Source organism: Heptranchias perlo, chromosome 2, assembly GCF_035084215.1.
Source record: "Heptranchias perlo isolate sHepPer1 chromosome 2, sHepPer1.hap1, whole genome shotgun sequence".
In the NCBI taxonomy this organism is placed as follows: Eukaryota; Metazoa; Chordata; class Chondrichthyes; order Hexanchiformes; family Hexanchidae; genus Heptranchias; species Heptranchias perlo.
Window position 1 is genome coordinate 145528470 of NC_090326.1, and position 16012 is coordinate 145544481.

The window sequence follows — 16012 nt, forward strand, 5'->3', positions numbered from 1 at the left end:
CATCCCAAGGCGTTTCATAGGAGCGTTATCAAACAAAATTTGACATCAAGCCACATGAGATATTAGGACAGGTGACCAAAAGCTTGGTCAACGAGGTAGGTTTTAAAGAGCATCTTAAAGGAGGAGAGGGAGGCGGAGAGGGTTAGGGAAGGAATTCCAGAGCTGAGGGCCTTGGCAGCTGAAGGCACTGCAGCCAATGGTGGAGCGATTACAATCAGGGATGCGCAAGAGGTGAGAATTGGAGGAACACAGAGGTCTCAGGCGGGTTGTCGGGCTGAATGGCCTGTATCTCTGCTGTGCATTATCTGTAATTCTATGTAATAGTACTGGGTCAGGTTTGCATCAGGATTCCAGATACAAATAAAATTACTTCCTTCTAAAAGACATTTAATTTCCTTTTCGCAACTCCAGAGAACATGGTGTGAAAAAGTTACACTTTTCCCTGCATCAATAGTATTTATTTGGTTAACAAATCCACTGTAGCTATCTTGCGTGTAGTAAAAGTATATATATTTTTATATTGCATAAGATATCAAGGTTCACTGGTAAATTCACTAATTATCTCATATGGAATAAAATATATTTTTCATATTGCAATCATTGTTTAGTTATAGCACATCGTCATACATTTTATATATATATATATATATATATAATACATACATACATACAGAAGGGGGGTGATAATGCAGTGGCAGGCTGCAATGTGCCCACCCACTACATTATTGGGTATAGGGTGATAATTCCATAGTGGTTTGTAGACTCATTATGAGGAATGATAGCTGTCATGGGTTTTTATTTCTGTATATATCAGCTAAAGTGACAATGAAGCTATTGGATTGTCCTTAAAAGCCCAAATGGTTCACTAATGTGCTTTAGGAAAGGAAACCTGTCGTATATGTGACTCCAGTCCCACACAAATGCGGTTGACTCTTAACTGCCCTCTGAAACCAATTCATTGTATCAAACCGCTACAATTAGGGCAACTCGGGATGGGCAATAAATGCCACCCTTGCGAACAAAGCCCACATCCTGAGAATGAATTTTTAAAAATATATTACTACATATCTTTTTATAAAGTTTTATATTCAGATGCCCTCTTCTACATTTCTTCATTGTAAATTAATGCACCATCATAAGGCCAAATTAATTTTGGTATTTCAAAAGGCCCCTGATTGTACATTGCTTACTTAACAGATCCATTATCTTGCAGGTCAGCAGATCAGCGTGCATAATGACATCGCAATTGGTAGTAAAACTTTTAAGATCAAGAGAAGCAGGAGCAGCAGTTGATGTAAGAACGTGGCCTCCTGTTTTAGACACAGGTAGGAAATGTGGGTTCAGAAACTAAGTGCAAAAGGCAATATTGCACTCTGTTCCATGTTTGGTAGGTCACTTTCAAATTAAAATTGATTTTATAAGTTTTCATCATGAGAAGCCCAACTAATGTTGCATAAGCATTTAGTGATGCATTTTAAACATCTCTCGGTAAAATGCAAAGGCTGCATAGTCGGGCATTAGTTTAAATCATGAGGAACTTGGGTTATGGAAGCCTAATGAGTAGGAGTGCATACGTTCAATACATTATTCTTAATTGTGTAATCTACTCATGTTGCTGTTAAGCACGTGTACAAATAAATTCTTAGTCAGTCTAATGCTTTACCTTTTAATTATGTGGAACTGTTCATTGCTGAAAATGTTATGTTGTCCTGTGAAGGCATTAAAACACCTGAGAAGACATTAGGGCAGTGTAATGAAATTATGTACAAGGTATAAACAACCTCACATTATGTTGCAACACTTTGGTTCAGGCAATATCATGTGATATTGTTGTATTTTGTATTTGAGAAACAAAAGTGAAGGCCGAGGCCTATACTTTCAACATACCACCAAGGTTGAAAAGAATGAAAGAAAAGATGAGGTAAATTCAGAACTAGTGATTAGGTGATACCAGGTTTTGGTTTTTATGGTTTTTGGTGATTATCGCAGAAAGGGGAGACTCAGGAGCATAAGGAGTTCTACAGTTATGCTGGGATGACTCACGTTTTGACTTTTTCATTGCTTATTGAATGGAAACAGATTGCCTACTGTACTCTGTGAGGCAGCATATTGATACGCCAATGCACTGTGCACAAGACTACCCAGTTCCTATTTCTTTACATTGTAAGTTTGTTGTTGACTCAATAGTCCAGATGTTCTGATCAGCATTATTCAAACCCAGTGGTTTCCCTATGTAAACTAAATGGGTTATGTTAAAACTGAATAACCCACTTAAAATACATGGGTTACTGCCAGTGTTAAAATAGTGTTGATTGGAAAATATAAGCCAATGTCTTTTTTTTGTCAGTTCCATTTTGTAGCAGCAGGTAAAAATGAAACTACAAAAATATTTTTTTATTACTTCAACTTAAAAAATGAACAACTTTGCACAGTACTGCTGTGTGCACTTTTTTTAAAAAAAAGCAAATTGACAATCGCTTGCCCTACTTTATCACAACTGGTTTTAACTGAAACTCCTTGCAGTCTAATATATATAGTGAATAGTTGTCACTGATATTGAATGTGGCCATCTACCTAGAAATATCAAGATATTTAACACCAAGATAGACATTTTATTTGTTACCAAAGGTTGCTGAGGTTAAAAGGGGAATGAAACTCTTTAGTAGCCTGAAGATGTTATTTCAAGGTTCATTGTGTAAAGCGTTTAAAGGCATTGAAGGAATATTGGATGAATAGATGGGTTGTAACGTGTTTATATTTATAACCTTTAGATTTTGGTATTCATAGCAACTATAGTGATACAGGCGAGAATAAAGATTACTTATCTCTAACATCTCGACTGGAGAAGGGAGCTGCATGTCAAGGTTAAAATGCTGCAGTTACTTAGTCACTGGGATTTACCCGGTTCAGTGTTTTTAAATTTGTATGCCAAACTTTTAATTTTGACACTTTTGTAATTTGTTTTTATTAAGGTTAATGAAATGGCAAGAGTATAAGGTTTATTTGTAATTTTCTGCACTTGCTGAGAAATTGCAAAGTCTGCCAGCCACGGTTATTAAGAGAATTTCATCAGGAATTGCATTGATAATCCATAGGCTACTCAAACCCACTTTGTTATGTCACTTATTAATTTCCTAATATTTGGTGCAAATGCACAGAGAGATTTTGACATTACACTGGTTTTCCCAATGCAGAATGAAAACGCCACAAATTATTCATTGATTCTTCATTGCCTGTGGTGACCCAGGATCTATTGTATTGTTGTGTAGAGCATTGACAAGATAGTCTCTGATTACATTTTAGAAACCTTGTATTAGCACTTGTATTAATTTGTATAATTACTGATTTTGATGGATAGCTTGAAGGAAAACAGTTATGCTTATTGCGGCATTCTCAAATTTTATATTTGTGCTTTGCATTGTGGCAAGCTTACCCATGATCTGCATATATATACAGCAGCTCAGTTCCTTAAGTGCATTAATTTCCTTTCAGATGATTTGCCAAAGAGACGGCCCGCCCAAATTTACAAACCCTCAAACCCCGACACTTTGGCCTACCTTGATTTTAGTGTATCTACAACAGGAATGCTAGCAGGGGTGAAGGTAAGATAACACAGATGCTTTTGTCTCCTGTCTCATGAGTCTTTGTCTTAATGAAAAGTCACTTGCTTTTGTATCACACATCTTGTCTCCATATCAAAACAAATGTTCAGAATTATGATTGAAATTAACAAAGTAAACATAAGCTGAAAGGGATATAGACCTAGTGAAACTTCAAAACTTTTGGTTACTTAAATCCAATATAGGGCAATTATCTGGACTTAACATGCTTATATTTAGGTGGCACAGCATATTGAACATAACATGCTGAACTGTGGAGCAGTAGGCCACAGGATTGCACCACACACTGAGTTCCCTATCTGGGCTGGGCTGGGCTGCCTTGGCGGGAGGAGTTGCCAAGTGGAGGTCCACTCTCGCAAATTCTCTGTTGTTTCAGAGTGACATTGGTGGACGCCTGGCAGCAGATCTCCTTTTTGACCACAGCTGGTTTGTGATGTAGGGATACTGAATAAAGATGAAGGGGAGAAAATACTTATGCTTAGTATTTCCCTTTATTCCCCGATATGTGCCCTGACATGGATTTGAGTAGCTAAGTAATACTGTATTTGTGAGATACAATTTTTAATTTTGTCTGTTTGTATGAATGAAATTAACTTACTGTCTACCATTTTGTATTATTCATCAGCCACTTTATAACATACATAAAAAAGATTCATTATTTTTTGAAGTCAACGTGATTGCCTTTATATTACTGAGGACTGATAAACCATTTGGATTAGTCATGCCACTTTCAGGGCGTTGTCATTGTCAATTATCATTGGATCATTTTAATTTTTTTATGCCTTTTTAGTTACTAGTTTGATTTATTTTACTAGAAGTAGCACTTATTGAGGAACAAGTCCTATCAGAATGGTTTGCTCATCCTTAATCACTACATCTCTGTGAAGGACATTTTTAGGATTGCCACCTTTTTACTAAAACCAGACAGGTTGCAATGTCGAGGCAGGGCAGGGGTTGGGATTGTGACACAAGTTCTGAAGTCTGTTTTGCTGATAATGAAAAGTAATTGAAAACTTTAAACTTAGTAAAGTTGAGTTTTAGATCCGAATGCCTCCGCACCGTAAGACGCAAAAGTAAATGGCAAAACTGGTCTGTATTTTAAAAATCGGGCTTTCACAGTTTAGAATCCACTCAAAAACAGTATTGTTCATTCTAAACTGGGACAGGTGGCAATCCTAGCATTTTTCTATTAACCCAACAATGTTAGGAATTTTTTTTAAAAACCTTACTTCACACGCACTTTGATTCAGGCTGTTAACTGATCTATGCTAATAACAATATTACCAACCCATGCAGTGATGTACTGACCTTGATAATCTGAAGAGATGATTAGATTATGAAATGCATTTTTCATAGACTGTATTGATGTATAATAGGATTGCAAAAAAAGGCTCATTTTTATGTGACCAGAAAACTGGCATTTCTGCAATCTCTACGTGAAACTATGGTGTAAGAAACATATGATGCATCTGTCAAATGTACATGATTTCTGAAATTAAATGTTCAGCTTTGAGAGGTTTAACTTGATCTATTGCAAGCTTGCTGAAGGAGTTTTTTTATGAATAAAGCGTTTAGTCTTGAAATGTTGCCAGAGTTGATTTTAGGCTTAAAAAATCCACTGGTCATGACTCTTTTGTTCCAAATTTACTTATTCGTATAGGCAGACACAATTGTTGTCGCCTTGTTGATTTGCACTGTATTTCCACAAAGTTTTTGTTGTCATTTTTTAATGTTTGTGGTAAAGTTATTCATAAGCATATTTGTAACATTTAAATGTTTGCATCTATTAAAATAGAATTAATGATTATTTTAAATCTTACAAAATGTAATGTTCCTCTGATGGTTCAGTGGGTAAATTCACTGCATGGTGTGGTTCTAAATCACACAGACCAGGAATGTTTCAGAATCTGATCCCTGTTCTGTGCCGAGTTAGCTGACCTCACCCAGGACAGCAGTAGGGCCAAAACAATTGGCCTCTGTATCCATGGGTTGTCAAGGCAACAAAAAAAATTAACTTCGGTTCCTGATGCTGATAACTATCCAGTGACTTCTGCTGGAAAGTTTGTGGTTTACACAGGTGATTGCATGATGTGGCTCAGTTGGAATACACCCACAGTTGAATAATGTTAATAATTAATATCTAGGCTCATTTTTTTTAAAAAAGCTGCTTCAATGATGTATTTGCACAAGTGAAACATTACCCCAACATCAGCTGGCTCCTTTGGTAAGAGAGAAGGAATGGTTGGTGGGGAGGGCGGGGGTTGGCAGGAGAAATATATTTTCATTTGTCCCTGCTACTTGCTTCGTCCTGCAGGATGGGGTAGTATGAAACTAGAACAATGTCACAGCTTCCCTCTATTACTGAGTAATCAACCTAGCTTAAAAACCAGCAAAACATGTCAAATTAAGTTTGAATGTTTATCAGAACTAGGAATCTGACTCACGAGTCCACTGCTGTGCTGCCCATAGTTTTCAGACCACTGTGACATTGCTCTTGCGACAAAATACTGGAAAAAATATTGCGATTTGGTTTTTGTATTCTTTAAATGGCCTTTGAATTGCTGCTGTTGCTACCTCTGTTTAGATATCTTCAAGCTGCTTATTGGAAAAAGATATTTCTCACCTGCATGTTTAATCTTGTGTCATTGATTTTGTGTTTTTGCCTGTGTAACAGGACAGTGAATAGAATAAAGAAGTAATGGGGATGCAAACTTTCCACATATTCATTAATAACATAAGAAAAATTCCTCCCATTATAGAACTTGAAAGATGCTTTTATTACATGTGTACAAATAAGTCATTTTTATTAATTTTACCTAATTTGTATGTGTAAATTGTTCATTGTATACTGTATTTCAAATGTTCTAAAAGGCTGGCACAGTAGTTCTTTCACCTCTCTGATTTTGGCTCAAATCCAGCCCAGGCTGATGAAATGAAAGTCTCTTCTGGTTATAGGTTTCCTGTCTGAAATACAATTTGGGTAGTCTCGATGTCGTTCCTAGTGGGCGTGGGCTTACAGCACAATTTGGTGCTAAATTGGCAATCTCACTTGGAGAGGGTGCAGAATGGCTGGTTTGAGAAATGTCACAGTGGTGCAGTATGGAGGTGCTTTCCTGAGGTTTGAACTGAGGCATATTGTTGAGGCAGAGCACAGGGTGCATTATCCAAGCAAAAGTGTTTGGTGCTGACACTGACTGGCCAGAATGAAAGACGCTCCTTCCCTCAGCAAGAGCATTCCTCATCTAGATGAGCACAAAAAATTCAAATACTCTCACCAAAAAAACCACTCAAATATCCCTTTACACATAATTTGTACAATATAATCTTGTATACTTGCATATGCACATTTTCCTGAGTAAATTAAGCTATTGACAAAATAGACTTTTTTTAAAAACTAAGCCCCATTTTTAGAATTGTACAGTTTATCATCTTTCTGTATAATAGTTATGTTAATTGTCCATGATTACATGCATAGCTTTTTTTTTGCAAAATAATCTTTCCTCTCTAACTGGAGTGCTGTACGTTCATGTAATCCAGGAAATGTGCCATGGTATTAGGTTTTTGTGCTGCTTACTGCCTTAAAACCAACTAAAAGCTTCTTTGGCTGAACAATGGCATTTTCATGAGTTGGCTTGCTTAACGTTGTAACAAAAAATTATTTAAGGTTTTTAAGTTATGCGTTATGAATATTTGAACACTGGAATAGTATTAATTTCCTCCTTCATTATTGCTTTCTTTATATGCCAGAATCTTTCCTAATCAAACTTTAGATTTTGGCAAATTTTACTCAAATTCCCAGTGAACCTGAAACAAATGCTGTCAGGCCAAAACATAATCACTTTATTTATAATTTTTAATTGTGCATGTATAAGAAATTATTCTTTTTTTGCATTAAATATGGTGATGATCCTTGAAAAGGTATATATAGTGAAAGGAGGAGCTTGCTTGCAGTTCTGATTACTGATTCTTATCAATAGCCTTGCAATTCATGTTATTTGAGTGCGAGAACAGGCAGTGACAGTAGGGCTTCCAAGTCTTTGTCGTATTCCTCTGGATTTGATCATGTGATGTTTGATCATATGACATTGCTCAGTTACTGCTTAATCACGTGACATTTGCCCACTGTTTTCAAATGTTATTGCATTTTCCTCAGTTGAGTGTCTCAGCATCACCAAGTCCCAAATAAAATATTTGACTTTTTGTTTTGTAGTGAGATGAATAACATAATTTGTAAATCAAAGAAAGGACACAAAAGAATAGAAAGATTTAAGGATAAGTAACGTTTAAATAAAAACTACTTCTGTGATGTTTCTACAGTATCGACTGCAATGAGAAACACCAAGTAAATTCCACTGATTCAACAAAAACATCATCGTTAAAAGTAACTTCTAACTAAGGTTTTCGTACAGTTTTATGACTTTTTACAATACACAGCAAGTTATAAAAACAATAAATAAAACCAAATCTAATTCAATTCACTGACTCAATGCAGCCCAGCTTCAGGGAGGTGAGGCTCAGTCCTCAGGGAGAAGCACCAAAGCTGCCTGACTACCGCAATAAAACATATTATACAACAGCACACATGAACTCTCCCTCCCCCAGTTTGTGTTTCCCTCCCTCCCCCAGTTTGTTTCTCTTCCAATTTGTGTTGCGCTCTTTCCCTCTGTCCCTTCTCCCTCCCTCCCCAGTTTGTGTTTCTCTCTCTCTCTCGCCCCCCCCCCCCCCCCCAGGCGATTTTCTTTGGCCCTGAAGCCGCCATCCTCAGAACCGGTAACAAAGCTGTGCGTTCCAAATAGCGGGGTGACCAACAGGGCACAGGCAACACAGATTGGCTGCAAGCTATGAAAGCCAGGATACCGCACATGCACGAACCACGCACGCAAGAACTGTTTCTCCCGGGTCGCCAGCAGCAGCGCTTGGGAGACCGATTGCCCATTCCGGTAGACTCCCGCCCAAAGCAGGAGGGTTGGCAACCCTAAGTGACAGAGGTTGGAAGACTCTGTTTATTAACATGTAGTAGCAGCACTAAGCACTCTATAGTCAGGAACACATCCATTTTCCAATTGTTTGCCTTTTGCACACTGAGATTGGACCAAGACTGCCACAACTCGATTCTCTAGTGACCCTTAGTCATCACTGTGCACGTGACTTTCATTACTCATCACTGGGCTGGGATCAGACTCAAGCTTGCTGAGTGAGAGGCTTTGTGTTTGTCTTTGACTGCTGTTTTATATGACTAGTATGGATTCTGGCACAATTCATATTTAATATCGTGTTTATTTTAATTAACTGTAAAAATCCACAAGATACTCATCAGTGTGAGGCAACAATTTTCTTTCTATAATACCCCCCCCCCCAATTAGCTCATATGTAGAAACTACTGGGGGAAGATAACTATTTTTACTTGAGAAGGAGAGTGGAAGTAATTCCATTGTCTTTATTTCCTTCCATGTTTTTCTTTTTTTTCCAGCCTGTTCTCGAATGAGAGAATGGAATAATTTGGCCCATGTACATCTCTGCAGACAGCATCAATATCATGCGTTGGTCACTCTGCATGGAGTCTCACTTGAAAGAGTGGAAATATGGGAAAGAGGCCCCCCTCAATCACCAAAAAAAAGTGACCTCACTAAACTTAACACTACTTTCTCTCCTAGGGGAAACCAGAGTGTGAATGTTGATGAAGAAACTTGGGATTGAAATTGGTTTGTCCCACTTGAGAATCTTAACACTTTTGCATTGCAGCTGAAACAATTCCATTGTGTAAAATGTAATGGCTTTCTTATGTGCAAACTACTAAGAATTCTTAGTTTGAATTAAATGTAGAAAAACTACTGCTGGGAGGTTGAAGACTCTTACACAGGAGCACCTGGCATATATACACAAGCCTTGCCCTCTATTTCCATCAATCAATTCACTCATAATGTGAGTCCTTTGATAGACTATTGCTATTTTTATTCATGAAAGCCATCTCTCCTGCTATATGAATGTTAGTCAAGCACCCAAAGACCTCATTGAGTCATCTAATACTGTTCTCAGATGCTTTATGATTTCATATTATTTGGATTTTGTGAATTTAGTGGATTTTCTATTAACATTAAAATAATTTAAAAATGAATGAATGTTTTTTCTATGAGCTGGTTGTTAAACTGCTTTAGATGTTTTCAATTATGTGTAGTTGATCATTTTCCCCAGTTGTTTCAGTGCTAATTATAGATCCTAAGATATTAACAGACTTTAGACAAATCAGAACTGGAAGAATGAATTAATTGAGAGACCTGGGTCTCTGACCTATCTGTGAAATATCACTTAATTAACAGGCTGAGCCATTTTAAAAGTAAGAAGTCATGATTTTTGAACCTAAGGTTTTCATTTTATCACTTCAGAGGTTTACTTCTAAATATGAATAATTTCTAGTATAACCTAGCAAATTCTAATTTTGTACTACACAGATTATGATCATTATATAGTACAAATAATTTAAATATAGCAAGAGTTCCTTTCTGTGTACGTTTTGTTACTATATCATCTCTCTTCTGGACGCCTACACCTGCTATTTATTGACTTGTACATAGTGTACTTTTAAATTTCTTTCCTTAGATGAAAAGTGCAGATACTTTTTTTGTGATGATGGAGGAGAGTTTATGAGACCAAATAGCCATTTGCAAATTGTTAGTTTATAAATGGATGGGTGGGGGATGGGGGTGGAAGAGGCAAAACTGCATGTTTTCATTAAGATCTTAAGTTAATTTAATGGAATGGTTTACTTCACAAAGGAGCTTTAAAGCCCAAAATGCTAAATTTTTTCCATGAGTGCATGTGCTAAATCTGGGAGCAACCCCATCTGGAATTGCCATCCATATTGGGAAGCTATCGGAGTGGGTAGCCGTATGGATAATGTCATTCAACAGTGGGATTGATTGGCACTTCTGACCTCCCACCATGCATATTCAATCTTATATTGCATGATAATTGATAAAATCAATTTAAAAAAAAAATTCACAGATATCTTAAGAATAATCATTTTTTTAAAAATCGGCAGATGAGGCTAGGTTTTAGATAGTTTCAATCTGTTTGTGACTTTTTAAAAATACATTTTTGAAAATCAGTCAGTCCCGCGACCTACACCAATTTTACAATAATCAAAAAATAATTTTCTCAAATACTAAAATATTTCTTACTGACAATTTTTTTTCTGAGAAAATGTCTTTATAAGTGCATTGGTCCATTACTTTTTAAAAAAAAATTTACCCCACGGCACCATAGTGCCTGCCTTTGTACCGATGCCATTGTGAGGGAAAGTCTAGATCAAATTGATTAGTTGTGGAGGAAAAACTTCAGTTTTGTGCAGACGTTAGAGTTTCTAATGAGACACTTCCTTTGTCCTGCAGATGTCCCATGCAGCAACAAGTGCCTTGTGTCGTTCGATAAAGCTGCAGTGTGAGCTTTACCCATCCCGAGAAGTAGCAATCTGCTTGGATCCATACTGCGGACTCGGATTTGTTCTTTGGTGCCTCTGCAGGTGAGGAACTGACATACAAGCTGCTTTGTTATGAGTATCTTTTATCCATTCTTTCGTAAAGCTCCCAATTAGCCACCATGGTAAAAGTAATAGAAAAGTAAGCAATCAAGCCCATCTATTTGTCTCCATTGCTGACCAGAGAATGAAACTTTTGGGGGAATACTTTCTGTTCAAAGTATTCCCCACCTCACCACCATCCCCCCAATCAGTGTTTGAAAAAGATATAGTCATAAATGTATCATTTGCCTGGTAGAAAATATTGTTACTTTTCTATTCTTTCTGACTTCTTTAAGAATCCAGAGTGAAATATGTTTGACCAACCTCAATTAGATTGCTAAGCACAAACTACCCATGATTTGGCATGTAATTGGCAGTGTTTCAGGATCATTACTAAATGCCAGTCTTTGCTAGCTGACTAGCTGGCATGTCTACACCTGTCACATTGCACTCTTGGGAAGTAAAATAATGATCCTAGAAAATCCCAATTGGAACCTTTCAGGAAGTAATGTTTATAGTGGCTGGATTTCAGACACTGTTGATCCTACTGTCTTTCAGTCCAGGTCTAATCCTTTATATATACACACATGGGCCTGTTGACAGCAATTATCTTTGTAGTTCCAATGCCAGATCTTTCATGCTATCCTTACAATTTCTTCTTGAAGATGTATTGCTTCGGAGAATTATGGGGGTTAATGACAGTTTGATTCAGTTGGTAGCACTCTTGCCTCTGAGTCAGAAAGTTGTGGGTTCAATCTTCACCCCAGAACTTGAGCACATAATATAGGCTGACACTGCAGTACAGCACTGAGGGAATGCCAGCTTTTAGATGAGAAAGTACGCCAAAGCCCCATTTGCCTGTTCAGATGGATGTAAAAGGAGTTCTCCAAGCCAACATTCTCCCCTCAACGAACTCCATCAAGAACAATTTAATTGGTCGTACATCCTGTTGTTTGTGGGACCTTGCTGAGCACAATTTTGGCCGCTGCATTTGTCTGGATAACGACAGTGACTGCACCTCCAAAAAGTTTTGCGATATCCTGACGATGTGTTATGGTGCTATATAAATGCAATCTTTTTCTGCTGAGGAATGACAGCGATTTTTGCATTTAGATATTGCGTGCAGCGTGCTTGCCACCCTGTTCGCGCCTGTAAACGGGCGTGAACCAATTTATCCCCCTATAATTATTAAGTATTTAACTAGCAACATTCACTCTTTTTTTCAATTACAAATATCAGACCGTGCATTTATGATTGTCTGGGTTCTTATTGAAAATGATGCCCTTCCCCACTGCCCTAAAGTAGGAATCTCTGTTGTAACACTCATTTATTGGACCAAGACTTCAGAATTTTTTTCAGTTTCCTTTTCTTGCTGTGTTGGTGTTCAACATAGCAAGTGCCTTATTGTAAATATAAAATATTTTGCTTTTGAGGTCATTGCTTCATGCAGTTAAAATGTACAGTACTTAAAGCCATGATTAGTGTTCTGTATTGTGTTGTTTGACCTAACAATATCTCAGCTGTAAAGCATTTCAATAACTGAAAAAAACAAAATGTCTACAATAATCATCTTTTCGGTGACTTTTAAATTCAGCAGACCAAAAAGACAGACCCAAAGGAGTGTTATATTTAATATACCATTAATCTCGAGAGACTATTATTTACTGACTTTTTCAGACAGATTGGAAATGCATATAGAGTAACAGATGGCTGGGTTACATTAAGAAGGTGAAAGCTGTCTCAAGTTAGTTTTAGGCACACCGCTCATTCAAGCACCAGCCCAAAACCAATGAGAGTCGTCTTACATTTTATTGATTCATCCACCAACTATCTGTGATTCCACAAAAATTATATATATATATATATATATTCTAGCTTTGACATTTTAATAATAGACTTATATATATAATATTGATTTATTTGCTTAGTTGGAATTTTAATTAAAAAATTGATAAAATTGCTGTTCTGGACTGTTTTATATGTAACCACTTTGTCAACTGGTATGTGGCATCGAATTCTATTCACAAATATCGAACTAACTCAATTTGCAACTTTTCGGTTTCTGATGTATATGTGAACCCAAGAAATCTAATGCTTTCCTGAACCAAATTCTGATTAATTTAAGGATCATGTTTATGATTTTCTTGCCTTATAAACGCAAGCAGCCATTTTCTGCTGGCAAATCTGAATAAGAATCTAACAGCAAATTCCTCAATCTTGCTATTAAGTAAGTAGCAAATAAATTGCCCTTAACTGGACTTCCAATAATCCAGTGATCCAGTGGACAAGTTAAAAACAGAAGTAGTAGTCAACAGCAAAGTCAATGCATGATAACATTATGGAAATTGCGGCAGGAAGTAAACTACCTCAATTGCCAAGCAGCTGCCATCAGAGGTTGGAAAAATATTGGGGAGTTCAATGTCCTCCATTAGAAGTGAAAGCGTTTTCTTTAAAAAAAAGATTTTAGTTCTCTTGATAATTTCAAGTTTTTTTCCTGCTAATATGAAGATGAAAACGGTTCTTGTGAGCAGAGTACATCTAGTCACAGATTTGTTTCTAAGTTAGGTATAACAGCGTAAAAATAGTTAATGAGGGAATAATGTATTTAAGCATTATTTAATCATCATGGTCATAAACAATTTTTTGAGCAAAGTACTATAAAACTTTTCGTTGCAAGTATTCAGGTGACAAATCGTAGAATTTTCAGCACAGATGGGGCTGTTTGGCTCCTGGTGCTGTGGCTAGTCTTCTAAAGTTTTACTTGATTTGTGGCTTAAGCTATCTGGGGGGAACTAAAATCTAATTGGTTAAGGAAACATTAGCATTTCTAATGGAAGGCATTAAATTCACCAATATTTCTCAAACTCTGATGGTGATGTGTAGCAATTAACTCCAATCCCATTTCTTCATATCCTTCCTTTTCAAATACTTATCCATTTCCTTTTTAAATTATGATATAGTCTCTGCCTCAACTTGTGGTAAAATGTTGCATGTTCTTAAAACCCTGCGTGTGTAAAAAAAAAATCTTCTAACTTTCTTGCCTGCTTGTTCAATCAAACACTGGAAACAACCTTTCACTATTTACTCTCTGAAAACTTCTCATAATTTGAACATTTTTCTTAGATCCCCCGTTAATATCTCTGTTCTAGTGGGAAAACAAAGTCCTGTTCCTAGTGTGATTCTGGTGAATCTTTGCTGTACCCATTCCATGGTGCTAATATACTTCATGTAATGGGTGTTCAGAACTGCACATATACTCCAACTATGGCCTAACCAGTATCTGCTACAAATTCAGCATCAATTTCTAGCTTTTATATTCAGTGCTTCTATGTAAAACCCAAACTTCATTTGTCTTTTTATGGCCTTTTTTACTTGCCTTTCCATGTTAAAAAATCTATTTATCTGTCCCATTAGATCTCTCTCCTTCCACTCTACTATGTCTTACATTTAGTGTATACTTCCTGTTATTTTTTCAGTGTTAAACAGCTAATCTGTCTATGTCCTCCTGTTGTTCCTCTCAGTTTGCCATAATTTGGTAATCAACAAACTTTGATGTAATTCCCATGTCCAAATCAATTACATAAATGGAAAATAAAAGAGGTGCCAGCACAGAACCCTGGGGCAGACTACTACCCACATCTGTCAATCTGAAAAGCAGCTGCTCTCTGCTTTCTGCCTCCAGCCCATTTCTCCAATACCATGTGCCATAATTTTCAAAACAAGTGGCAATTTATCAAATGTATTCTAAAAATCCATACATACAATGTCCATCTCTTTATACACTCTGATTTCCTTAAACATTAAATTAAATTAGTCAAGCATGACCTACCCTGCATATGCTTTAGTGTATATTTCTGCCTATGTTAATGTCTTCTTTCTTTCTTTGCAGTGTTTACTCAGGGCACCAGTCCATTCTCATCCCTCCTTCAGAGCTGGAGATAAATCCCTCGTTGTGGCTCCTTGCTGTCAGTCAGTATAAGGTCCGAGACACCTTCTGCTCATACTCCGTCATGGAACTCTGCACAAGGGGGCTCGGCTCACAAACTGAATCACTCAAGGTTAATGATTACTATTTTTATGACTGCTAATCTTCAATGCTATGGTTTAATCTGCAGATTCATTCAAATATTGGTGACCTACTTCTAATCTTTGCCTAATTGTGTACTGTTGTGGATTATTTCTTGAAATGCAGTTACTATAGCTGGTAGCTATGTAGTAATGGACTTAATAGCCATCAAAGTCTAGAAATGTTTATAAATTAAGTAACAGTTGAGAAACTGAGTGAACCAACTTCACATGTCAACATTAAACTGAGAAATGACTCCTCCTTAAAGTACCTAAGATTTTCCAACTGTTTTCTAAGTAAATACAACTTACTGACGAAAAGTCATCGACCTGAAAAGTTAACTCTGTTTCTTTCTCCACAGATGCTGCCTGACTTGTTGAGTATTTCCAGCATTTTCTGTTTTTATTTCAAATCCTATATATTGTTGTAGCACAATAATTTGAAACACCTGCCTCAAACATGGCTATAGATGTCAAGTGGGGAGAGGGAAGAACTCCAAATGTTGAAGTTTCTATGCCATGGATTTTCACTGGGACCCAGAGTAGCAGCCAACCCAGCCATGCACATGGTGAGGAGCACCTGGAAGTCCAGGTCAGGATGGTAGGCTAGACACCGCCCCCCCCCTCCCCCACCCCGTCAAGATTTGTTACCACATGTTAAAATTATTTTTTAAAGCAGCCCCACCTGACCCTACATCATCTTTCTGGGGGCTCCCCGAATATTGCTGCCAATCCAGGCACTGGAGCTCGGCTTTCTGGCTTTGGTTATATGGTGGGTGTCCTAGATACTAAAAGTTCACCAGAGTCAGTT

At 37.1% G+C, this 16012-nt stretch overlaps 1 protein-coding gene across 4 annotated transcripts in view; it reads left to right on the forward strand.

The window, feature by feature from the left end:
- The window catches only part of LOC137344713 (disco-interacting protein 2 homolog C), a 515123-nt gene that overhangs the window by 447049 nt on the left and 52062 nt on the right, over positions 1-16012 (forward strand). For 2 of the 4 annotated variants that reach the window (XM_068007846.1, XM_068007854.1), the window contains 5 exons: positions 1214-1325; positions 3493-3602; positions 9444-9542; positions 11009-11139; positions 15026-15194. In XM_068007846.1, coding sequence (XP_067863947.1) covers positions 1214-1325; positions 3493-3602; positions 9444-9542; positions 11009-11139; positions 15026-15194 — 621 coding nt within the window. The remainder of the gene's footprint in view (positions 1-1213; positions 1326-3492; positions 3603-9443; positions 9543-11008; positions 11140-15025; positions 15195-16012) is intronic. The other 2 variants (XM_068007860.1, XM_068007862.1) reach the window with 1 other exon arrangement.